Source organism: Halichoeres trimaculatus, unplaced genomic scaffold (genome assembly GCF_033239565.1).
Source record: "Halichoeres trimaculatus isolate MK-OKI-2021-1 unplaced genomic scaffold, fHalTri1.1 fHalTri1_scaffold_11, whole genome shotgun sequence".
Lineage (NCBI taxonomy): Eukaryota > Metazoa > Chordata > Actinopteri > Labriformes > Labridae > Halichoeres > Halichoeres trimaculatus.
Window position 1 is genome coordinate 22,668,779 of NW_027437189.1, and position 24,678 is coordinate 22,693,456.

At 40.6% G+C, this 24,678-nt stretch overlaps 2 protein-coding genes across 4 annotated transcripts in view; one reads left to right on the forward strand and one right to left on the reverse strand.

Moving 5' to 3' along the window:
• The first annotated feature begins 1,118 nt into the window (after positions 1 to 1,118).
• sp5l (Sp5 transcription factor-like) lies at positions 1,119 to 3,738 on the forward strand. Its single transcript, XM_074681811.1, has 2 exons — positions 1,119 to 1,511; positions 1,990 to 3,738. The coding sequence occupies exons 1-2, from the start codon at positions 1,458 to 1,460 to the stop codon at positions 3,028 to 3,030; spliced, it is 1,095 nt and encodes a 364-aa protein (XP_074537912.1). The 5' UTR covers positions 1,119 to 1,457; the 3' UTR covers positions 3,031 to 3,738.
• Positions 3,739 to 4,778: 1,040 nt separating this feature from the next.
• The window catches only part of arhgef25a (Rho guanine nucleotide exchange factor (GEF) 25a), a 67,662-nt gene continuing 47,762 nt past the window's right edge, over positions 4,779 to 24,678 (reverse strand). For 2 of the 3 annotated variants that reach the window (XM_074682268.1, XM_074682270.1), the window contains 13 exons: positions 21,711 to 21,835; positions 17,143 to 17,209; positions 16,652 to 16,755; positions 16,395 to 16,464; positions 14,912 to 15,001; positions 12,644 to 12,736; positions 12,150 to 12,200; positions 11,983 to 12,060; positions 11,668 to 11,859; positions 11,262 to 11,442; positions 8,937 to 9,166; positions 7,797 to 7,931; positions 4,779 to 6,616 (listed from right to left, as the gene is read on the reverse strand). In XM_074682268.1, the coding sequence (XP_074538369.1) occupies positions 6,491 to 6,616; positions 7,797 to 7,931; positions 8,937 to 9,166; positions 11,262 to 11,442; positions 11,668 to 11,859; positions 11,983 to 12,060; positions 12,150 to 12,200; positions 12,644 to 12,736; positions 14,912 to 15,001; positions 16,395 to 16,464; positions 16,652 to 16,755; positions 17,143 to 17,209; positions 21,711 to 21,835 (1,542 nt within the window). In that variant the 3' untranslated portion in view covers positions 4,779 to 6,490. The remainder of the gene's footprint in view (positions 6,617 to 7,796; positions 7,932 to 8,936; positions 9,167 to 11,261; positions 11,443 to 11,667; positions 11,860 to 11,982; positions 12,061 to 12,149; positions 12,201 to 12,643; positions 12,737 to 14,911; positions 15,002 to 16,394; positions 16,465 to 16,651; positions 16,756 to 17,142; positions 17,210 to 21,710; positions 21,836 to 24,678) is intronic. The other variant, XM_074682269.1, reaches the window with a different exon arrangement.

Consider the following 24,678-nt stretch of genomic DNA (forward strand, 5'->3'; position numbering starts at 1 on the left):
AGATTAAGCCTCAATCTGCATTTAGTGGAGCAGATCTGAAGTGGCCTCTACTTGAACTCTGAAATGTGAGAATGTCACACAGGGCGGCCTATTTGACGTGTCACCCACTGGTGAGAACTCAGAGGCTTTGATTGAGTTTTATCAATTACCTTTGTGAGGAAAAACACTGAGACTGTCTTCATGGCGCATGTGAGCTTCACACCTGCAAAGCTGCTGAAGTGTTAAAACAATAAGTTTGCCATGTGATCTGTGTGAAATGTTTTTCCTTGTCATTTAAGAGTATGCAGTTTCAAATCCTAAAAATAAGTCATAGACAGTCCAAGGGGAAAGATGCCATTTATGATATTTTTACTAATGTTTATTATGTGCTTTGTTCCAATTGAGTAAATACAGAAATAAATCTCAACAAAATTATCTTATATTTTCACACCCACAGATTTAAAAGTTAAAGATTTCTTAAAGTAATCCATTAAGTTATTAAAGATGACTGGCAAATTGCAGCTTGTTAGCTTTTTTTTTTAGTAACTGATGGGGAATAGATTTTCTGTTTTAATATGTTTCCTAGAGGTCATAGTTTTATTTAAATATAGCTTTTTATTAAAAAATGCACCAACAGTTAAATCCAAAAATAAAAATCCATCTATTTACCATCTTTACTTGAAATCCCACAGTGGAGTTGAAGCACTATGCAAATACTCCCGGAGTGAGAGTTATTTTGACTAAGCTGGCTGTATTAACTTAGATCTTTTTAGCAAACTAAGCATTTTGCGCATGATCAAAATACCAAGCTAAATGTGCACATTAATAGTTGCTGATACACTTTTTTAAAAAACTAAGCAGAGTTTTAAATTGTATTACACAAAGTTCTGTGTTGTATTTTAAAATGAACAGTACGTGAAAAGTCCGAACGATTTAAGCGAACAAGTTTCTCTGAGAGAATGACACAACTTTTTATTAAGACGATTGGAGGAGGAGTCAGCTCTTAAGGTCAGCATTTGGTTGAAATTCACTGAAATTATGAGTAGCCCACCCCTTCACCTAACAGCCCACCTCCCTCCTTCCTCCCTCTCATCTCCTCTCTATTGACTGGCTCTCGTGCATCATACTGGAGACCCCGTTGAGAGGATCTTTTCTCTCTATAAAGAGAAGATGCAGCTCAGGCGCCTTTGAGATGATCGCGAGGACTTACTGCGCGCGCCTCTCTGCTTCTAACTTCACACACTCCTGCTCCGACACCTTGTTATCTGGACTGCTAGCGCACTCAAAACATAAACACAGAGGACAGAGAGGGATTTAAATGATGCTGGATTTCACAGTTTGCTCTGCCAAAGAGTCTGAGTCACCAAATTAGCGAATGTGAGCATCTTTTCCTCCTCGTGAGCTCTACTTCTGAATCCGTGCGTCGTCGCTTTTCGGCGCAGTTTGTGTTGCAGGTGCGTGAAGGAGCGCGAGGACAGATGGCTGCGCTGGCGATTCAAAGGACTGACAACTTTTTGCACACCTTTTTGCAGGTAGGTCCTGTTTTAACCTTTCTACTTTAATGTTTGTTCTCTGAAACGCTTTGTAATTCTTGTAGCTACCAGAGAATGAATATGCTGCACGTGCTTCACTCCCCTGAAATGGTTTAACTTTTTTTACAAGGAGCTGCAAGTCATAGAGTAAGATTGAGTTAGTAAACAAATAAGCATTTGAGGCAAAAAGTAAAGAAGTCTGGCTCAAAACTTTGAAAAGAAAAAGCTTTGATGAAGTAATTAAATGTATAATGCCTTGTTACTTTTATGACGTTTCCTCTGATTGTTATTAGCCTCAAGTTAACTTGACAGTGTGGCAGATACCAACATTTTTATTGAAGATTCACAAGTTCCTGTTATCAAGGAAAAAAGAACAAACAAACATTTTAAAAAATAAGTAGGGTGAAAAACAAAAAAAGAATATATTTTACACTGAAGTAGCCCATGTGTTAATACGCAATTTTGTATTTCCTCCCAGGACCGGACGCCCAGCTCCTCTCCAGAGGGAGCACCCAACGCCCTCTCCTTCCTGGCCACAACCTGCAGCCAGGCCTGGCAAGTTGGAGGCACCATGGGCTCAGAAGGCTCCCAGTTTCCATACGAGGGCACCGTCAGCTCCACTTCTGGAATGTTCCAACTGTGGAGCAATGAAATGACGCCAAGTACTGCCCTTAGCACCCACCAGATGACCTTCACTGTGCCCAAGGTGCAGTTCCCTGGACATGTGCAGTCCAGCCTGGGTCACCACCACCATCATCATCACCCACATCACCACCACCATGAGCTGCCTCTCACCCCTCCAGCTGAACCTCCGTCTTCGTACTCCTTTGAACTCTCACCCGTCAAAGTCCTGTCCTCTCAGGCGCAGGCGAACAGTGCATACTATCCTCAGCACAACAGTGTAGGACAAAACTTCCCCAGCTTCCTCCAGAACTCCTCCACCAGGCATCACCTGTCTGGGGGCCATGTGGAGGAATCACAGCAGTGGTGGAGCCTTCCACAAACCAACGCCACCCCATCCAGCCACCCCTTTTCCATAGGTAGGCAGCTGGTTTTGGGCCACCAACCTCAAATAGCTGCCCTCCTTCAGGGCACATCCAAGGGTCTGCTTAGCTCCACCCGCCGCTGTCGCCGGTGCAAGTGCCCCAACTGCCAGGCCAACGGCGGGGGGTTGGAATTTGGAAAGAAGAGACTGCACATCTGCCACATCCCAGAGTGTGGCAAAGTGTACAAGAAGACTTCTCACCTGAAGGCACATCTGCGGTGGCACGCCGGCGAGAGGCCCTTCATCTGTAATTGGCTCTTCTGTGGTAAGAGCTTCACCCGCTCAGACGAGCTGCAGCGGCACCTTCGCACGCACACTGGTGAGAAGCGCTTCGGGTGCCAGCAGTGTGGGAAGAGGTTCATGAGGAGTGACCATCTTTCCAAACACGTCAAAACCCACCAGAGCAGAAAGAGCCGGTCAGGGCCGCCGTCTCAGGGCACGGACCCTCTGCTCGCAAACATCAAAAGAGAGTAAACTGTCTGTTCTGCTGTGTTCGTAAAATATAATCAATGAACAGACTGTGACTCTCACTTCATGACACAGGTTTGCACTAGAGGGTAAGCATCAAGCTCCCTTAACATATTCTGTTCCAAAGTTCTACTTCGGACTCTCAGTTGAATAATAAAAATATATTAAGAGACAATTTTAACTAAAGTTGTTGTGCGCTCTGTGAAGCAAGGCACCTTTTAAAGTCAACTTGAAGATTTTTCTGTGAAATTGTGAGTTTAACCAACTTCAGTGTGCTTTCAACATGCTCCACAAACAGGTTTCACCTGAAACTAAACAAAACAAAGAAGATTTGTTTTCATTTAAAATGACAGAAAATGATTTTTGGGCTAATTTTGTAAATAACTGATGGTGTAACAGACCGCAGACATACGCAAAACACACAGATTCCCAGACTCTGTTGTTGAAACTCTCATTATGTTTTAAAAAAGTGTAAGCCTTACTCCAGCGATGAGTTGATACATAAAAAAAATCATTTCTCCAGAAATCCATTAGATGTGATTCCAAAGCTAATTTGCTCACTTCAAGGTAGAGATCATTTCTAAAATGTAAGTCTTTGATCTGCAGATTTGTCTCATCTGCACTAAAGTAGTGATATGATTATCAGACATTTTAAATTTTTAACTTCTTTGTAAATTATGTATAAATCTCATGAACAGTTTTATTTGGGTTATGGCCGCATGTCAATTTTAATAAACATTGTCTTTGCTGGAACAATCCTCCTGCTTCCATTAGTGTTATTTTCCTACTTTTTGACACGTACTTGTGAAGTCAATGTTCATGAAAGTCAATGGTTTCAAATGTCTCAGCTCTTTGAATGAGTGTGTGAATCTCTGCTGCCCCCAGGGCTCCCAAAAGATCTAACATTTTATTTAAATGATAATCTGATTTCATTCAGAATACAAATGCTTGCCATTGTGCTGCGGGTGTGAAGGAAGAAGCCCCTAAAGAAGCCCTAACATGGTGGGCTGTTCAAAGATTTTCACACCTCAAAGTAAATGCTCAATCCATTGACGGGGTTGTTTGTCTCGCCTGCTGCAATCAAGTTCACAGTCATGTGGCTTTAATGAGTGTTTTCTTTCTCTCAATGGAGAAGATTGAGTCAACAGATGCAACAGAGAGCACAGGAGAAGAATTCCCTGTGAATGGGACCCCTGTTGTCGAGACCCCCTCGGTGGTGACAGGAACTCCCTTTGATTTTGCACCCTTGTGAAAGTTAATACCCCTTCACTCCCCCTTCTCTGTCCCGACCCCTCCATATATCACAGCCGTGTTACGATCGGCTCTGCTTTACTGCCCAGAATGGGGCTTTATTCAGAGGCCAGCCAACCAGATGTCTGCTCATCCAGGGGTTTCTTCTCTTTGTTTTTAATCCTGTTTGAACTTTCTCCAAGGGGGGATGCCCGAGCAAGCGCTGCTTTTGTCTTCATCAGAGGCTTCCAATACTGGAATCTACAGCTTTAAAGGGGCCCAGAGCGAGATAATACTTCAGTTGTGCTAATATTTTAATTATTAAGGCTGCCAAGAAATGAGCACATATAATAAAGTCAAAAAGTTAAAAAGAACTAAATTTCAGATCAAAAGAACAGCCATAAAAGAGAAATAAATGTGTGCAAAACTTGGAGTATAGAGTGTTGTTGAAATAATGACTTTGTGAATGATTAACAATGTACTCAGCTCCAAAAAGACACATTTTTATTATTATTATTATTCGATATGATACAACTGTTTATAGTCAGTCAAACATGGCATCAACAATCCCTCTCCTGGTTTTGTCTCCTTCTTTTGGTTCCCTGTAGTGGTTTAAGTGTAAATGTTTAAATGTAAACCCCCTCTGATCAGTTTCATTCCCGTTCAACACATCAGGTCACATGAACCGCAGATCAATTCTGTGATGTTTCAACTCACTGAATGTGCTTCTTTTTTTTTTTACAGAACTCTTATTATGAATTTTCTTTTTCGGACTGATTATCGAGCAGCTTTTCATTCGTTGCAAGTGCTGAAATATGAAGCCTATTGATCTTTGGTGAAGCTGTGTGATCAAACTCTACTGGAGGTGAAAGCCTCATGGGGACCTCTACTGGCCGCAGAGAAGAACTCCTTCTACTTTTCTTCTCTTTTTCTCACTTAGGCGTGGTAACACTTATGTTTGGTTGTTGAAAAGAAGCAAACTCAATATGAAGAAAGAGCATGAGTCTCTGAGTGGTGAGCATCTGTTTTTGGCACTGTTGTCTGAATAAGAGGGAGCGTGCAGATTCATAAGCACCACCCATCCAGCAACATATTATCCTTCATTTGATCCAACAATAAAACATTACGGGTCATTCTTTATCACTGAAAATGTACACGATTGCTTTTATGGTATGTACAGTACAGAATTTAAAATGACAGAGGAAATAAAAGTGGTGCACAACCTTGACATGGCAAAACAGTTTATATTAGTTTAAACCAATCCACTTTTAAGGACTTGCTTTGGCCTGTAAAGAAGGATCTGTGTAAAGTAGTATTGTGACAGTCGATCACCAAGGAGATGTTGCATGCAACACTTTGGGTCAGCACAGCAGTCCCTCTGAACACACTTCTTGCACCAGCAGCTCCTCTGGAGCAGCCCAAAGAGGAAAAAAAATGTATTCTGATATGACGTCATACCCACAAAAACCTCCAGGGGGCACCATCAGGCCTTTTTTGTCCAGATCAAAGGAGGGCCTGTCAAACAGAATAAGAGAGCACACAGGAGCTCTGAAAGAAAGTTCTTCACTCTCAGTCCAAGTGAATCAAGTTCTTGTGGCATTTTCACATCAAGTGTTCTGCTTTTCCCGTTGTTGTCAACATCAACAGCAAACTCAGTTGTCAGCAGGGGAATGACAAAATGTGTTAAAGTAGCTGTACCTCACTGTGCTGTCTTCACAATGGGGCATCAGAAAATAAAAGAAGGTACAAGAGGAGCAGCTGCCACTCCTTGCACCCTCTCATGCATTCATACACATCCACACAAACATGCATTCAGGCACATACACAACTCCAGTGACTGCCCCGGTTAGGAATGAATCTTTGTCAAACGAATCCCCCTCGCCCTTTGAAAGAGAGAAGAGGTCGGTATACAAACTCAGGGAAAAAAAAGTAATAACACTTAGTGTTTTCGCTCTGAGCCCAGTGACATCACACTGGGTGCTGTTCATGTACAGTAAAGGTGGCAAAAGTTGGTTACCTCCGAATGAATGGTTCTCCATAAACAGGAGCAAAGTCACTTTATAGTTGCAGCCCACAATTCCTTCTCATAATCCTTCAGGTTCTCAATTTTTCCCCATAGATTCTGACTGAACCAGGTCAAGGTCCAGCCTGGCACTAAGAGACAGGAGATCACTGTCTCCACATTTGTAGCATTAGCTACTGTCCTCCTGACCCAGGACATACATGATGTCAGAGTTCATAGGTCATCCTCGGCCAGCTGAGCAAGGTTGCTGGGGCGCCGTCCAGCTAAAGGGCCCAACATTTGTGGCTGGCTCCCGGCATCAGCAGGCTGGCCCCGTCTGCAGCCCTCTGCTGCCCTCTGCTGGAGTGAAAAGGAAAAACACTTAGATTATTGAGTACTTCCATTTACAAACATCTTTAACTGTATTTTCAGTCTTAAGATAAATTATGGTGCACAGCTCTGGAAAGCACACTATACCCTCCTGCTATCTTGCATGAGTATAGGAAACAGTTTCTGCCTCTGATAGGCATCTCTCTTTGAGTTCCTTGTCTGCTTCCTGTTAGTTTGAACTGAATCAATCCAGCCTGAGTAAACAGAGAGAGGTGGAGAACAACAACAGCTGGCCTGCTACCCTGTCCCAAAGAGGAGAAAAAGTTCAGTGATGACAGAGGGTAGTTTGTGCTAATCTAAGGCCAACAACAGGATGTACAATCCATTAGCTTACAATGAGGAAGTCCAGACACTATCTGCAAAGCTAACTGAATCCCAACACCAGAAAAGCCAAAGTAATCGTTCTTGAATTTAGTATGAAACCCGGAGCCTGAAAAGACCCCATTTCTGGTCATGAAGGCCAAGCTTCATCAGAACTCTGAGGTTTAACAGACCCACTAAGAGACTTCAAAATCAACATTTATCATTGCATATAAGAAAACGACCCAACTGACTGCTGCACTAAAGCAAAGGACTGTGATTACGGTTATTATTTGTAGTTTAAGAAAAGGTGGCAGTTGTACTCGTGTGTTTGTAGCATTGTTAACTGTAAAGAAACAAATGTTGTGGTTAGTTTTAGACCTTATCACCTAGAGTTATGCATCTATATCAACATTAAGCACAGAAATGTGAGTTATAGTTTCTAGACAACACTGAGATGCGTCATTTTTTTTTTGATTAATAAATTGCCTCAAACATTTTGCCAGATGATTTTCAGTGATTCCTCTTTTCGCCAATAGGGGGAGAAATAGCTCTTTGCATAATTGCAGAAATCCCTTCACAGTATGTTTGTCTTAATAGAGGGTTACCATGACTAAAGTCTTTTATCTTTTAATGAACAATAATGAGAACACCAGAATTACTGTCAGACATTTTTACAATGGTCCATTATTTTTCTATTATTTCCAAGCCCCCTGCAGCTTATTTTCTCACCAACTCTCAGTCTGCTGGTGTTAGATAATAATGATGGCCCGTGGAGCACAATGTTCAGCTACATGGAAATGAAAACATGTTATAAGTCACGCAGCGTCCACCATGTGGACATTTCTACCTGTGAACTTTGTGTGGTGGGAGTGTACAGTCCATTTGACACAGCTTGACAGTTTTGCCGATCAGTGAAACCCAATTGGACGTGTGATGGAGAAACAGCGTGGGAGTCAGCAGGGCACGGCTGGGCCACAGTGGGCTGTAAATGCAAAGAAAAGTCAGTCACTCATTACCAAGGTTATAATAGTTAAATAAAACAAAACTAAAAACGAAAACTAAAATTTAAACTACATTGCAGTTAACTCTAACTAATAAAAACTAAAAACAGAAAACAAAAATGATAAGTAAACTAAAACTGTATCTCGTGTTCTCAAAACTAACTTAAACTAACCAAAATGATAGAGAAAATGCCCTTAGTTTTAGTTTCTGACAATGGTAATAGCCTTTAGGATTTAAATTAATCCAACACATTTTCCCAACCAATTTTACGACAGTTTTCAGCAGTTGTCAGTGTTGTACGGCACCATCATAGCGACGTACTGGGACATTCTTGTTTACTGCACTGACTGGTTGTGTGCTGTGCTGCGACAAAACATAGAGGAGCAATGAATCACAGCATCTGTAATTGTTTAATTGCATGTGAGTCAGACTTAAATTGTTTTTAAGTCTGTCTTTCTTGTGAGAGTCCAAGTTTTTAAGTATTTAAGCTCATATTATATTGTTTTATATAGTTTTTGTTTATATTATTTTTATGTAATTTATGTTAACATTATTTTTATATAATTTATGTATATATTTTTTATATTAAGTTTATATTATTTTTTTGTGTTGAAGGCAGCAGCCAACAGTTCAGTATCAGCATTGACTGAGCAGTGAGCACTATGTTGGACTGGAAAATAAACAGTATTACAAAATATTTACTCTCACCTTTTTCAATCCTGCACCTGGTTAATAGGGTATGAAAAACTTAAACTAAACTGAAACTAAACTAAAACTAAGCCTTGTTGCAAAACTCAAAACTAAATAAAAACTAGAACGCCTGCTCTAAAACTAATTAAAACTAGACTGCAATGGGAAAAAAAATTCAAAACTAACTAAAACTAAACTATAATGACAAATCTAAAACTATTATAACCTTGCTCATTACGAGCATATATCACCAGTTGAAGTTTTTATCAGTCAGTTTGTGCCTAAGGACACCTACATCCTGCGGTGGGTACGTCTCACTGGGTCCTTGGCTTTGGCCTTGGCTGGGCAGGTAGAGTGTAGGTAAGGAGATGTTGTGGGAGTGGAGGGAGGGCAGCTTGTGGCGGTCAATGGAGGCAGAGGAGTGAGGCCGAAGGGCACTGGCGGCAGACAGAGGGGGTCTCATGCAGCGGCCTAGGCTGTTAGACTTGCTCTCCCGTCGCTGGTACTCAATGGGTGACTGTAAAGCTGGAGTACACAGAGGATGAGGAGAATGCTTTTACGATCTGCAGCTGTTTACGAAAGTTTTACAAGAAATGACATGAGTGACACAGCTAAACCCCACACAGCTACAAAAATATATGTAAAAACAGTGAGTTAGAACTTACTATAATGTAAAAAATTAAGAAATAAGAATTCAAGAACAACATTTTATCATGGTTATATTCTCTTATAGACTCTTGGGAAGACATACAGGATACTACCAACACTTTACCAAAACTGAAAGTTGTAGTGTCAAAACGAAACCCCTCAGAAACATTTATCCACTTACAACTACACAACACTAACTGACCTTCCCCTAAAGCTCCTGTGGTAAGCATTCAGTTTATCTCATTATGTTTACTTAAAATAGTCAAATGCATTAATGATTCAGAATACATGTCATGGAAATTGTAGAAATGGCTACATCTGCAGTCTTCATTCCATCACTGTCAAACAATTACCCTCCAGCTGCTTTACGGGGCATTAAAATAACTGTATAAAAACAGACAGGCTTGATGTTGATGGCTTTGACTGATTTTTTTGGCTGGTAGGGGATGGGATGGGGTTCAAGCACTTATTCCACGGGGAAAAGAAATTTTCAGTTAAATTTACTATAATGATTTAAAAGGTCTGTGAGGACTATATGGAAAAGCTAGTGTTTTTCCAAGATTAAGGCTCTGTTTCTCATGACCACTTCAAACTGCTGTCGCAAGGACATGACTCTTAATAAGGCGTGTCTTTTTCTTTTTCTTTTCTGTTCTTTCTTTCTTTCTTTCCTTTTTTCTTTCTTTCTTTCTTTCTTTCTTTCTTTCTTTCTTTCTTTCTTTCTTTCTTTGAGCAAATGAATGGGGGATCTCCTTTCAGACACTACTTTTCTTTGTTCAAGACAACTTTGTCCCGCATAGTACGTAGCGTTATTGTTTAGGATGTGTAAAGAGACAAACTTTGCAACAGTTTGTAGTAAAATTGTGTAGCCAGCTATATTTTGTACAAGTCACAGCCTGGTTATGTCCTACAAGCACTCACCTTCTACGCAGAGCTAATATAACCTTACTCTTCATTTCAGTGATATAGTCTAAGTTTAAACAGACCACTGCAGAATAACTGCTGCATGTGAGTTGTGAAGCACATGATCACAAACAACTTAGCTCATGTTTAAGCCTTTAGCCCGTGTTCTATCACTCTACAGTTTAGTTTTCTTCTGCTCTTCTTTCTATCCTAGTTCTTTTTGACAGTCCAGCTCCACTGTCCACCATTACTTCAAATGAATCCATTCTTGCTTGAATTGTTTGTAGCTTTGGACAAAAGTGTCTGCTAAATGAAATTGTAAAGTTGTAGAATCCAAGAAACTGTTTTCATTAGAGAAAAACCGAACTAGTGCCATAAATCAATCAGGTCCTGTTGGGAAGCTGTGGGATAGCATTTAAAATAACTTACTTTGGCACTGATAATCTCATTTTAAATTGTGGAATACGATCAGGCATATAGCTAGAAGTGAGACTTCACTCAATATCACTCAGAAAGTCCCCACAGTCCCTTTAATACACTGTCTCATTGGGAGCACAACTATGGTTTTTCTTGTTTTTGTATAGGACTTTGTTGTTGCTGTTGTAGTTTTGGCAGAAGTAGACTTTCATGGACCAAGGCAGAAACATTTAGAGCAAAAATACACAACAAACACCTTTTTTCTGCTTTAGTAGACATGTCATTAACCATTTGTTTGACACTAATAAACTTTTCACATATGCAAGGAGATTTAATTAGAATACCCTGTGTTTGTCTGTGTCACAAAAAAACCTTACACCTTTCACAAAAACATTTAAGAGCAAGCACAATATTTGACTCAGTAGACTGAACGTAGCCAAACCACAACTTTAAAAAAGAACACTTACTTTAATATTTTTTTAAATCACACAGAACAAGACTTTACCAACAAACAAAAAAAATCTCTCAGTTGATGCTGAACTGCTTATTCATGAGAACTGACTGCACAGTCAATAAATGGAAGATATGTCAGGCTGAAGCACGATTTATCGATCCTGAGGATGTTCTGTGTCTTTACAGCTCAGCAGGGACTTACCATTAAGAAAGTTGCGCTGTGATTCCAAGATCTGCACAACATCATTGACCCAGGCTCTGCAGATCTCAGGGGAAGACGCCAGCATCTGGAAGCGCACCACACTCCCGTCTGGGTTGCGTGATGTCAGCACAAAGCGGGCATCTTCACCCTCCACGCTGGGCTCCACCCCCAGGCAGCTCACCTAGAACATATCACATCTGATTAACATCTGTGATCAGATAAACACTTCACCAACATGTGCAAGCCTCTGAGACGCTCCTGCTGTGGGATTATGCAATGTGAGCTGATGTAGGCAAGAATTAGTGGCTCTGTTGTTCTCAGTCTGTTGTGTAACTCATAACAGGGGAGTTAAATGTACTTTCTTCTGCTCATGAATCTGGATCATTGATCCTCAGCGGGCGCCTACCTTGATGCTGTTCTTAAAGATGTATCCTGGGATTGAGAAACCTTTCTTCCGGTCGATTGGCTCACTGAAGATAACTAGCTGCTCAAACAGGAAGACCCGCCTCTCCTTGGCTCGGGACAAGAAGCTGCTGTCCTGTTCAGTGACGGTGAAGGTGTCTTGTTGAAGTAGTTTGCCCTGAGCCGTGATCTTCCCCTATTAAAGACATTAAAACACAATAAGAGAGGAAGCGGTTACAATGCGATTTTAATGAGCTGAATAGTTGGCATGAAAAATGTTTTGAGGACTTTAAGGATGGCCTAAATTCCAGAGACATACCTCGAAGCCTTGCAGTCTGCCCACATTCATCATGTCATTGCAGCGCTTTGGCACAAAGCACATCACTTCAACTGCTCTCTGTTCAAAACAAGAACAGAAAAGAAACAGTGTTTAAAAAATCACATTAAACAGCAATTCATCCTTATATTTTACATTAGGACACCCACCTCCAACTCCTCTGTGTCCATCCCAGCTTTGGTGTAATACTTGAGGAAGTCCTGCTCAAATAAACACAGCATGGTCACCAGAGAATTCCAGTTTTACAACTCAAAATAATGTGAGGACATCTGGTGAAGTATTTATGGAGGCTGAACCCAGCTTTTATTTGAATGCCAAAGGGCAAAGTTTTATATCAGGAGCTTCGTTTTGTTCCAGGGATGTCATTTTATGATATTCTTCAAAGACTATTACTCATGATTGTTTAAATCAGAGTCTTATGTAATTTGCCCCTTCTTCTCTGGCTGGAAAGTAGACATCCTGTCATCATGGTTTCTACACAAAGGTTTGTTCTTTATGTGGTTTTATAATGTTTGCAATCTCATGACTGGCCCTGCTGAGCGTCAGACAGCTGCACAGTGGACACCAGAATGTTTGTGTTTGTGTAAAGGTGTTGTGTGTGTGTGAGTGTGTGTCAAAAGCTCAGCAGTGTTCTGCCTTTCACCTTGAGCAGCAGCTGGTACTTCATGATCCTCTGGACGGGTTTGATGAGCAGGTCGTTGAGCTGCAGCCTGTGGCCCAGCTGATGCCGCAGCTCCTGACAGGAGAGACGGATACAACAACACAACAACAGTTAGCATGACAGCCGCAGCACATGAAACAACAGCTACAGGCCAGCATAACCCCTCTCAGACAATACATCACAGTGATTATTCTGCTTGTCTGTTTGTCTTGTGTTTACTGTCAATGAAAAGAAGGAATCTGAATAACAGATGCTAGCTAAAAATACAACCACATGGTCATGTATAATACATGTACTAAGTATGGGAACAGTAACGCTTTCATGCATACTTAATGGCTTATTATCGACAGGCCAAAGAGAACTGGTGACACATGAGCATGCCCAAGGCCTGGGGTCAAAGAGAAAATCAGTAACAAAACCAAAACAAAATTATTTCAAGCAGCTGCACCATGGCTGCAGAGGCTGTGTAATCCTTTGGAGCATGCTGGCAGAGCACATTTTTATACAACACCGTTAGAGTTTAGTATTTTCAGAGCCCAACATGTGAAGAAAAAAAATAAATGTGTTATCCTTCTTTTTTTGTCTCCGAGATCTTTGTCAAATTAAGTTTAACTTCTGGAGCTGCTGTTATTAATGTCCGTTCTCCATCACTGACCAATTAAAATCAAGCAGAGACAAGACCTCTGCTACCAGCACAATCAACAACAACAGTTAAGTGAAGGAGAAACTTGGAGCGAAAAACTGTTTTAATGCTACAACATGATATCCTTTCTATTTTCTTCCCAAAAAATATAAAACACAAACAAAATAAGAATGAAGAAAATAGATTGAAGAGACTAACTTAACAGACCACTGCTGAGGGAAGCAAAGGGGGGAAAGGGCCTGTGACAGCTTATTGATTTTTTTCAGTAAGTAATGGAGATGAGGAGAAGGGTGAAATTTAAGTCACAAGCACTACCAGTACAAGATTGCTGATGGTGACCACAGGCCTTAAACCTGGAAAATAAGCTGAGGTAAACATTGAACAAACTCTGCATCCGGCCTCCTCATTTTGAGATTTCAGGAACAGAGTTAACTGAATGGCTAAATAGTAAAGGGTGAGTAACAATGAGAGCAGGTAAGGACCCACAATAGCACTTTAGTAATGTGAAAATAAAGACTTTGCTCAGTTCTGACCCTTCTTCAGGCAACAGCTCCAATTCACCCATCAAATCTACATGAGCAATCCTAAAACAACTTGAAGCCAGAGTCATTTGCATGGCCTTGTTAGAGCCCAGTTAGCGACAACGACCTACGATTTTGAAAAATAATCTCATTGCGATTTTTTTAGACCAATATTGCAATTGCAATTTAGCATACGATTTTTTGGGGGGGACCTTTATCTTCTGCATTGTTCACTTAACACAAGTTTTAAGTCATTTTATAGTATGACTAACCAACAAAAGATACTGTTAGCATTTGAACAAGTCTTTTTTGCATTTCTTAATTGAAAAAGAAAAAGGAACACTGTGAAATTTTACTGACCTCCAGTTGTCAGTAAGAGTAACAAACCATACAGAAAAAAGTGACCAAGGGGTATGGCTCTATGATCTACTGGATGGATCTTTGTAGCCCACAGGGTTTTTTTTTGCCAGAAAAAAAACAGCATTTTGACTTTGGCTGGTTTTAAGGGAGAACAAGTACAAGCTACTATATTCCCTCCAGGTCTGTGCACATGATGCTTTTTTTTCTAATTGCAGCCTTTGCGATTTAAAAATTGCATTCTGTTACATTGCGATGTTGGTTTAATATTGATTAATTGTTCAGCCCTACAACGACCCAGAATTTTTTATTTTTTTTAAATGTAATAAAACTGACCCACAATGTAACATTATTTAGGTTATTGTGTTTTGGGCTCAGCATCTTGTTACATGATTGACCATTTGTTACATTTATTATTCCACATTTTTTTTGTCATGTCAATGTCAACTCCAGCTTTATTTTTATAGCACATCAAAACCAGCCAGTGGCCTACCAAAGCGCTTTAATAGTTAAAAAAAAAAAAAAGACAAAATAATAAAAAAAACCTGTAAAACAATAAAAGAATAAAACATAAATATCCTCTATTATTACATTTTGAGTTGTTGTTATATTTCAGATTAGCATTACTTTTCAGATCAGTGTTACATATTGGGCTCTAACAAGCCTAACATGTACAAAACCCAGCCGAGTTTGAAAGCTACAGGAAGTCATACAACGAAGTGTACTTACCTCAAAGTATGTCTCAATGTACTCTGAGACAATGTGCTCTGACTTGGGTTTGTTCTGACAGTACACAACATACATATGCAGACGCCTCTCCTGCATTAAAGCACAGACAAACATCTCATTAGAAAAGCATCCAGCTGAATTAATGACATATTTTACCCACGGAGTGAATACAAGTTGGATGTTAGCCTGTAATAAGGGGGAAAAAAAAGCTGAATTGCATTACGCATAATTGAAAATGTGTCTGAAAGTGGGACAAAACAGTAACAGGTGTTTTTGTGCAGGACATTTTTTTCTTCAACCTCTGGTTCTTTAATTCTGTCTTCTCTTCCATGACAAACTAACACAGGAGTGCAGATGTTTTAGTCTGAGCACTAACATCCTTACATGTAAATGAGTGTAAGGTGATGTATAATTTACCCGGTTTTCCCTCAGTGTAACCGGAGCCTTTGAGAGCCCGCAGGTATAAAGCCGTACCTAGCAACAGGCTACATGCTTCTGTAACCTAGAGACCAGCAAGCAGCTCCGCCTGAATATGGACATCGCGTAACCCTGCAGGGGACTTCTGCAAATAATAAGTAAAAGTGTGCGATGAGCATGCTGTCTGTCTGTTTGCATGTTGCATGAGTGTAAGTGCACACACATGTTGCATGTCTGTGACGCAGCTCTTGTTAAAGCAGACTAGGCTCTCTCTGCTTTTCATTAAGACTATGTTCCCAGTCTGCTTGTTTTCACAGTTTGACACCATGCTCAGATGTAGTTACAAGTTTCTTTATTCCTCCTGCAGGCTTTTAAGTTGATTATCCAGTAAGCTGGGTGTTATTAAACTGTTAAAGAAGCTACAGAGGAAAAGAGGGTGGATGTGGTAAGAGGTAGAGCCGAGCTGGTCAAAAACACGACTGCTCGGTCTGCATGTGCCACCACTTAACCAATTGACATAGATCTAATTGTCCCTCTCTTCATAAGCCTTGTGACCCTTTACCTGCTTCTGCTCCATCCTTTCCTCAACACAACACACGCAGCAGTGATGTTGCATGCATAACCTTGTTTCATTCTTCAGCTTAGATAATGTGGTAAGAAGTAGGTCGCTGTTTGGGCTGAGGAAAAGCCTTCATATCAAAGAGCCTGGGCTGAGCGTTTGTTATTGCTCCTCATATTCTTGTTGTCTTTTCTGCCTGTTTTTTCCCCGGTGTTTCCTGACCAGTCCAGCCCAGACTGGATATCGGCCAGTGTGTCATTCCTCGGTGTGTGTGTGTGTGTATACTGTTGTAAAAACACAGACGTATCAGTAACAAGGAAGTGGAAGGAGAGACGCTGGCAGCTGAGAGAGGAGGAGAGAGGTACGGTGTAGGATAAACAAGAGCCCCGCATGTTTTCTTAGCTCTATTTACACTCACACCAAACAGCACAAGGAAGCGGACCCAGACACTGCCACTGATGCGTGTGTGAATGTGTTCGTGTTTGTGTACAAGACATTCATACTCACATGTTTGATGAAGAGCTGAGCCAGCCTCTCGGGCTCTGCCAAACACTTCTCCAGCTCTCCCAGGAAGTAGCTACGAAGAGGAAAACACACAGAAATACACATCACACACACACAAACAACACCCCAACAAAAGGTAAGATTTGCCTCCTGCCCTCTCGTTCCTTTGTCGACCTCTTGACCTCAAACACAACACTTTGGTTGCTTTGAATGCAACCTCATCAATTTTTTTTTCCCTTGTGACAATATCGGGAACTTACTCTTTATGCCAGTCAAATATTTGGTGAATGTTCCCAAAAACAATCTTGTCTTTTCCCTTCATGTCCTCCGGTATGCCTTTGGAGTTCATTGTAGCCATGTAGCCCTGTAAAGACATGACAAATAAAGGTGCTGTTCACATCAGCAAAAACTCTCACCTGACTCTTAATAGCACACAGAAACACCATTTAGCTTTTTAGAACTTTCAGATGGGAAAAATTCCTCCTTAGACCAAAATAACCACAGCTTTTTAAAGCACCAGGATACAGATTGCCTTGCAAAATATCACTTCTCAAACTAATAATTCACCCAATCCGCTTAAGAGCGCAGACACTGTGATGAAGGCTGACCAGAGGAAAGAGGAGAGAGGAGAGTGGAGGGAAGTGATGATGAGGATTTAGGGCTCTGTTAGACAGACTGGGTGGATGACTAAGTTGTCCTCTCTCTGTCAGTGCAGATTGTATGTTTTTCTCCAGCAGACGGTGAGGTTTACCTCCACTATGAACCCCAGATCCACCACATAGTGCTTCTCTGTCTCTATAAGCTCCTTCAGAACGTACCTGTGGAGATATAAAGAGGGAGAATTAGTGTTAGAGTAATGCCACAGCGCTTACTTTGCGTAAATCCTTTTAAACCTTTTCTGTTTCTGAATATTTTCTGCCAAAACTTAACTTTAGCATAAACATTTCTGAAAAAGATCTTTATGGTTTGGGACTTATTATAGGGGAAATGGGAACAGTGTAACTAAAACACTTTGGTTACACATATAAAACAAATCATTAACCTCTTACTACCTGAATTAATTAACAATGATAAAAATAGATAGATTTATGTTTTTTTTGTATTCTTACAGTTACTAAATTAAGTGGAGATTGTTAATTTAAGCATAGTACACACAATAGTTATAACTAAGTTATATTCTATAGATAAACAAGACAAGTTTATCCCCTGACCAATATATTGTGACATAGTGGATCTGATACGATCTTTGGTTTGTGTAGAATATTAATCAATAGGCAATACTGATATAAAAAGGTCATTTCAGCTGCATCAAGACCTGACAGGGTATGTCACAAATTTACGACAACAGACATCAAGGGGTTAAAGTAACTTAAAGACATTAAAGCTCCTCTGAGGAACTTTCAGGTTGCATTGAACTAAGTGACATCTAATGGAGTGTCTCTTCTCTGGGCTTGTCCTGTACATGTGAAAGCTACTTTGGAAACGCTGACCCTAACTCAGTACCAGCAAATGTCAAAATCAGCAAAGACTCAGGTTCATATGCACATCCAGCCATTAAACAGACAGGAGCGTTAGTCCTAACGTAGTGTGATGGAACGGCCCATTTGGCTGTAGCATTAGCCGCATGCAAGACTGCAAATAATCAGACAGTGAACTTATTACATCATGAAAGCAACACAGGTGCAGACTACATCATGATTTTGGGGAACCTCCTGGAAAACTCCATCATAAAAAGTCAAATAGCACATGCCTACTTCACATAAACAGCGATATACCTGGCAAGTGTGACTGGGAAAAGATAAAGAAAAACATTTCTCAGTGGAAGAAATGAGCATTTAATTACAAGAATAAAGAAAAAACAATCAGCTGTTATCAGCTAGTCAATCAGATGATAAACAAAGAGAAAGGGATTGTTTGGCAATCTTGAACAAAGTGAATGCCTGTGGTGTTTCCAGCATTTCACCACACACATCTTGGAAGGACCCAGACGCATCGAAGCAAAGAGCAAATCCAACTCGTAAAACTGACAGCAGAGGGCCTTGCCAGTTTAATACTTTGATTGCTTCCCTTATCTCATCTGTTCACTGAAAAATGTTGTCTCTCTCAAACCTAAATTTGCTGTACAGCGCCTTATTGTCAGACTTTTCCAAAGGATTATCCACTGTCTTTGGGTATTTCATCGGTAACAGTAACGCATAAGCATGATGTGCTTTTAAACAGCCTCACAGGTGCAGTGATCCTGCTGTTAGTGCCTGTAATGGTGAGAGCTACCACCATTGAATTTAACACTCTTTTTGGCCTTTAACCTGGTTAATGCATATCGCTAATCAATTCATTTCCGCCGTCGGTAAAACAATCAGTTTTCCTTCCAAATGGCTGGACCTGCATACAGACCTTTACTTTGCAACCTGATGAACAGCCCCCTTGTTATCCAAATTTGCTATTGTAACATCTATCTCTGCAAATCAATAAAAGAACAGCCTAATACCATGCCCACTGTCCCCCATCATTCACCGCAGCAGACTGAACACTTCAGTCAATAATGATTTGGGAGCAGGAGTCACGTTAACCAAATATTTTCCATTGTTGACTGTTTTTTTTTTTTTTTAAATCTGCCAATTTGACAGGTTGCAGGTCACACCCATGACCACCTAGTGATAAGTGAGCGTATTGATTAGCTTTTGTCTCTCGTGCTGCATGACCCACAGAAACATGTCACAGCAGCTGAGTGTCCAAAGTTTCTTCAAAAATCACAATAACAATGAAATGTTGATGAAAGAGGTTAAAAAAAGAAAAGAGGGACGGATTTATTAGAAGATGAAGGAAAAAGAAGTAACCAATGGCGTAGCAACTACTGAGCAAGTGAGAGGCAACAAGGAGGTCAGGACGAACTAGAGTTCGATAGGAATGTTCCTCTGGCTCAGAAGGGAGGATGGATGGAAAAGTGTTGAGTGAAATGAAATTAGATGCCATGAAATGTGTCATTAGTATCACTTCGAAAATTAGGGACAAGTAAAAACAAGGTACGACAGAAATTTCATGACCTTGTCAGTCAAAATGACAAAGAAAAAGTCTAGCACAACCTCTGTTTGTGAGTCTTAAAGTAAAAAAAATCTACTTGAATGTTGGTGGTTGTCAAATGAAGTGAGTCACCTCGCTCCCAAACAGAGGTGTGACCAGTTGTGAAGTCATGGATCTACTCATGCAGCCTTACTGGTTCTAATGCTAACTGGTTTCCATAATCCAGGTTTTGTGTTTATTTAAGGCATGAGATGTCATCTGCTCAACCAGCAGGCTTACGCAGTTGTCACACACGCTCATGTGATTAAAAACTCCACTCTTGTTTTCAGATATTTTTACACATTACAGTTTTTGTCTGATGTCTGTGATTCACTGCTCACTTAGACAGGCTACAGCAGTTGTAAAATGAGGCCTAGAAATGCCATAACGTATCTGTGAATATGTAATGAGTCTTGTGACCGAAGCATATGAAATCTTGTACCAAACACAGCCAATGGATTATGGGTATCCAATTTTGAAACAGTAGACGGATAACAACTGGGACGTCTTACTTCTACGGCTATGATCCACATTACTTTTTGGCATATGCGTGAAACTGTGCTTTTCACACCAGGAGATAATAATGATCAAGCATGAATTAGATCAAAGTTGACTTTGAGAAAGTTGAGGACAAGAGTATTTATTAGCAGCATCCAGTAAGTAACTATAGTTTTGAACATTGAAGATAAGAGGTTTATAGACCAAATCCATACTCTGTATCAGGCTGTAAAGTTGTTTAAAAAAAACAACAACTATTGAGTGTAGGCTCTAACCACGGACACGTTTTCAAGCACATATAAAACCTTGATGTAGTTTAGGAAGCTTCGCACATTGTGATTTTTGAAGAGGGGATTTAAAGCCAAACCGGAACTGGAAATCCTGACTCAGCCTAACTGTCAGTAAACTTAAAAACAAAAAAATCTTGAGCCTGTTAATCAACTCAGCCACTTGCCCAGTTTTGCAATGTTATCATTGGCTGTCTTGTATTCAAGTCCTCTTTTTTCTGAAAAGTTTCATTTTCATTAGTTATACGAGGTTAAAAACGATGCTTTGCGTAACGTTTAACAATGATTGACAGCTGCCGTTCTCGTGTATTTTTTTTTGTAAAAAAACACATTGTTTGTAAAATGTGTTGGGAGGTAGAGTCAAGAAGTGATTAGACTCTCGAAAGAAACAAAAAATATTATTTTTGTCACCCAGCTCCACTCAGATTCTCCCAGAATCCCTCATCGTCTCCACTGCGCAGACTCTGGCTGCACAAATGCTACAATGGCTGCGCCTGTGACGGTGGTATTTTTGCTTCAAAACCGTACAATGTTAAATGGCGGAGCCACACTGTCCACTCTTTATACAGTCTATGATTTGGATAAAACCTTTTTTTTCCTGCACAGCCAAAAAAAGAGAAATGTTAATCATTGGTTTTAAGTATTCCCTTGCTGTTTGCAGCTAGCCTCAAGTGGACACGTGAGGAACTGCAACATTTAGCGCTTACTCATTGCCAGCTCTCAGCGCTGCCACTTGTCCTTTTATTCTCCCCATTAGCTTCATTTTTTTTAACATTGGAGGTTGTTGCTTGTTATGAAATCTTTGTTGAGGAAAACTCTCAAGGCTGTTCCTGTAACATGTATTATTATCAGCCAGATCAAAACTCTACACAGAAGAGTCAGTTACGATCTTTTGTTTCAGTAAATTCAGCTTGTCAAGTCTCATGACAAAACAAAAATCGCCCTTTAAATGATCCCTGTCTCAGGTGGTGGAGTTTTTGGTCTCTGTCAGAGATTTTTTTTCCAAAAGGCTTAAAAATGAATTGTTAACACATCACAAACCTTTCTGACTACTAAATGTTTTTTTCTCTGTCTGTGAGTGTTGAATACAGACAAGAACGTAACTTTGTGAGCATGAAGACCTGTTTCCCCCATTCCTTCATTTTTTCCCTTCACCATTTGGCATTTCTGTTCGGTTTTTGGCAATCAGAAACCAAAAACAAACTCATCACTATCATGAAAATAAAGATGATATCAGCTCACATGAGGCGGTGTAGTGTTCAATACATTCACCTCTACTTTCAGAACACTACAAGACTTAAAACTGTCAGTGTTTGACTTTTGTGTTGCCTGCAGTGATTTTTTCCACATTCACCGATGTCCTAAGGCTTCTCTCCAATATGATGTTGTTTGCACTTACACTCATTTATTTACAGAGTATGATGAAGAACTGTATCCATAGGAGTGTAGATCCCTACACTTGTGATATACATACATGCTTTTCTCTAAGGCCGTCCTCCTCTCCTCCTCAGTGTCAGCCACGGCTGACCATTGGCTGGAGGTGTCGTCCATCATGACGGAGCAGCTGTCATCTGGCAGAACACTGCTGAACTGAGTGTCCTGAGAGGAGACAGAGACAGACAAACAGACAGAGGAACTGTTTATCAAAGGCCCTGTGCCAATACTGTGGATCACATCAGGAGAAAAGAGTAAGGGAGGAAAGATAAAGAGCAGGAGCGAGATGATAATGATGCAGGTTGCCAAGGTGACCACGGGGAGCAGGGAGACTTGAGGAACAGAGATTGAATGATAAGAAGATGAGATTCAGATAGTCACCGTTAACGACCTGTTAACGCTGTTCACATCACCCACAGATAAACAGAAAGACAGAGATTTAGAGATAGATATGCAATTACTGCATGCCCGCTGACAGTGTCTGTGCAGCTCTGATGCATGTGTGAATTGATAAATATTATTTTCTCGTTATGTCCCCTGAGGTTAACAGCAGGTGTAAATACATCACACAGAATCCTTTCTTTTAACCTCACAGCACTGCTAAAGCATGATGTACGTCAGTTCAGCCTTATTGGCTGCAAATACAAACACACGCAGGATAAAGCCAAGGTTCCTCTGATCCAGCTGATTGTGTTCATGCGTTACATACATGACCTCCTTTTCATGCTTTTTCCTGGAATTGATATCACTTCCTGCAGGGTCATGGCGCATGTTTAGAGGCATTGTGCAAACCACAACAAAGCGTGACAAAGTCGAAAAATCAACAGGAGCTCAATGGGTGCAGGTATTATGTCAACATATGCACATATGTTTTTGTAACCTTTCCTCCTGCACAATAAGCACACTTATTACCTTTGTGAGGTAGTAAAATCCATACCCATGTACAATTCTATCTTTTTACACGCCACTTCCCTCTATTTTTAGCCGCAGTTTTCAACCATTCATTCTCTCCCGGCTGTGTAAACTTATAAAGGTAGCCGTCTGTCTTCACCTAAATCCCAGAGTCCCTTTGTACAGGTCAAGCAAGACCTCCCCACCTTAAACACACACCAAAGACATATGTGTAATCCCTCAGTCTCCCGTGGCAGGCGGCTGCCTGATGGAGAAATAAATAGATTGGACAGACATAAAAACAAATGGAAACCAGGGACAGAACTTTCTCCTTTTCTCCTCTCAGTTGGTTCAGCTTGTTCACCTGTCACCTCAATGATTAACTTTTTGGCATCTACAAGCTGCTAGCTTTCTCCCCTGTCACAATGATGTGTGTGTGTGTTAGAGAGAAAGCATGAAAAAGGCACAGAGAAGCACAGAGACAGAGCTGTAGGAAGAGACAGAGAGGCTCCAGAAAGACCCTCACTCCCCCTGCTTGTCCTGCCCTGCAAGGAGAGCTTCAGCCTGGCTGACAGGTCTCCCTGGCTCCTTGATCACTTCCAGATGTGCCGTGGCAAAGCCCACAGGAAAAATTCCCCTCGTCTCCCCTCTGTTGCAAGTTTTGTTTTTCTACTCAGAAGCTCAGGAAAAAAATAAAGTGATGATGGTTTCAGTCAAAAATGAGGTTGTCCTTTAAATGTGTATGGTCTTAAAATAGCTCCTCAATCAAGAGCTGGGTCGCTTCAAACTTTTGTGCTTTGAATCAAAAATCAAGGACAAGGAAAACGTAGCAAATGTGAATCTCACACTAAAATATTAAAAATTTCATAGTAACTATTTATTAGTTAACCTATTTTTTTTATCATTGGCACTTTGGCTGAAGTTTTATTCGGCAATTTTTGGGACCAGCAGACCACTCACTGCTGGAACACAGAAGATGCTACAAATCAGCAGCATTAAAGTGATGCCAGAGGGTTTTAATGTTGATAAATACTGCTCCTCTAGATTCACAGATGCTTGAAAATGATGTGTTTTTATCTTTCCTGTAGCTGCACCTTAGTTTTTTTTTTTTTTTTTCGAAGTGCTGAAAATGCAACTTAAGAGAAAAGCACAAGATGTCTCGGAATGAAACACAAAACAAAAGCAGCGATCACTTTGAAGGAGTTGTTTGTTGTTTGATTTATCTGTCAGTCCATGAAACAGGCTGTTGTTCCTCAGGATAAGCAGTTCAATGGATACAGCCATGTGTAGCTCTGGTTGCCTGTTTGACATTGATGCTTAGTAAACTGCTAGCTCACACAATCATAACAACTTTTCAACTTTGCAATCTTATTGCAACTGCAGCTTTCTACTGAGGATGTTTTTTTAATCTGAACTGTGAGAGAAAAAGGAGGAAATCAACAAAGCATAAATCATTGAACATGTGCCTATAAAAGGTGGGGTAAAGAGACAGAAACAACCACTCTGAGATGACCTACATAAGTTAACCCCTCCCTTTCCTTCCCTAGCTTGGCAGTAAAGTCAGCAAAGCACTGAGGTCATCCTTCTGATGTAATCCCACAATTGGCTTTTGATGTGTTTTTGAGACTGAAATTAGGATTTAAGTGTCCTCTTCGTGGAGGTCAAATGCTCAGATAATGCTCAGATTTAGTTAATATTCACAAAGTTCACAAACTGCTGATTCTTGCAATATTACTGCTGCCTGAGTGAATCCCACCATGCTTTTAGAAAGGATCCTCTGAATCCCAGACTTTAGACGTTCCTTTGCCACAAGCAACCAGCTCTGGGTGTCTGATGGAAAAAATGAAAGTGCATGTGTGCACACAGCGTCCTTTGTCTGTTCACACAAGTGGAGTCATCTTTCATCACATCGGCTGTTTTTTCCTGCTCTTTCCTATTTTTCTCCAGGCGTGCTCTTTTGTAACATCTTGAATGTGAGTCATGCATCACAAAGGTCACTGTCAAACGCTGCCCTCTGGTCCTCTGGGGCATCGATCTGATCTGGGAAAGGGCTTGTATTCATTAAAACTCTCGGTAGCACTTTAGATTACAGCCCGCGTCTTACAGTGTAGTTTCCC

Excerpts from the sequence above, each read along its gene's own strand:
- sp5l (XM_074681811.1), top strand. The coding sequence starts at position 1,458 with ATGGCTGCGCTGGCGATTCAAAGGACTGACAACTTTTTGCACACCTTT. Across the intron at positions 1,512-1,989 it reads TTTTGCACACCTTTTTGCAG|GACCGGACGCCCAGCTCCTC; the intron begins GTAGGTCCTGTT and ends ATTTCCTCCCAG.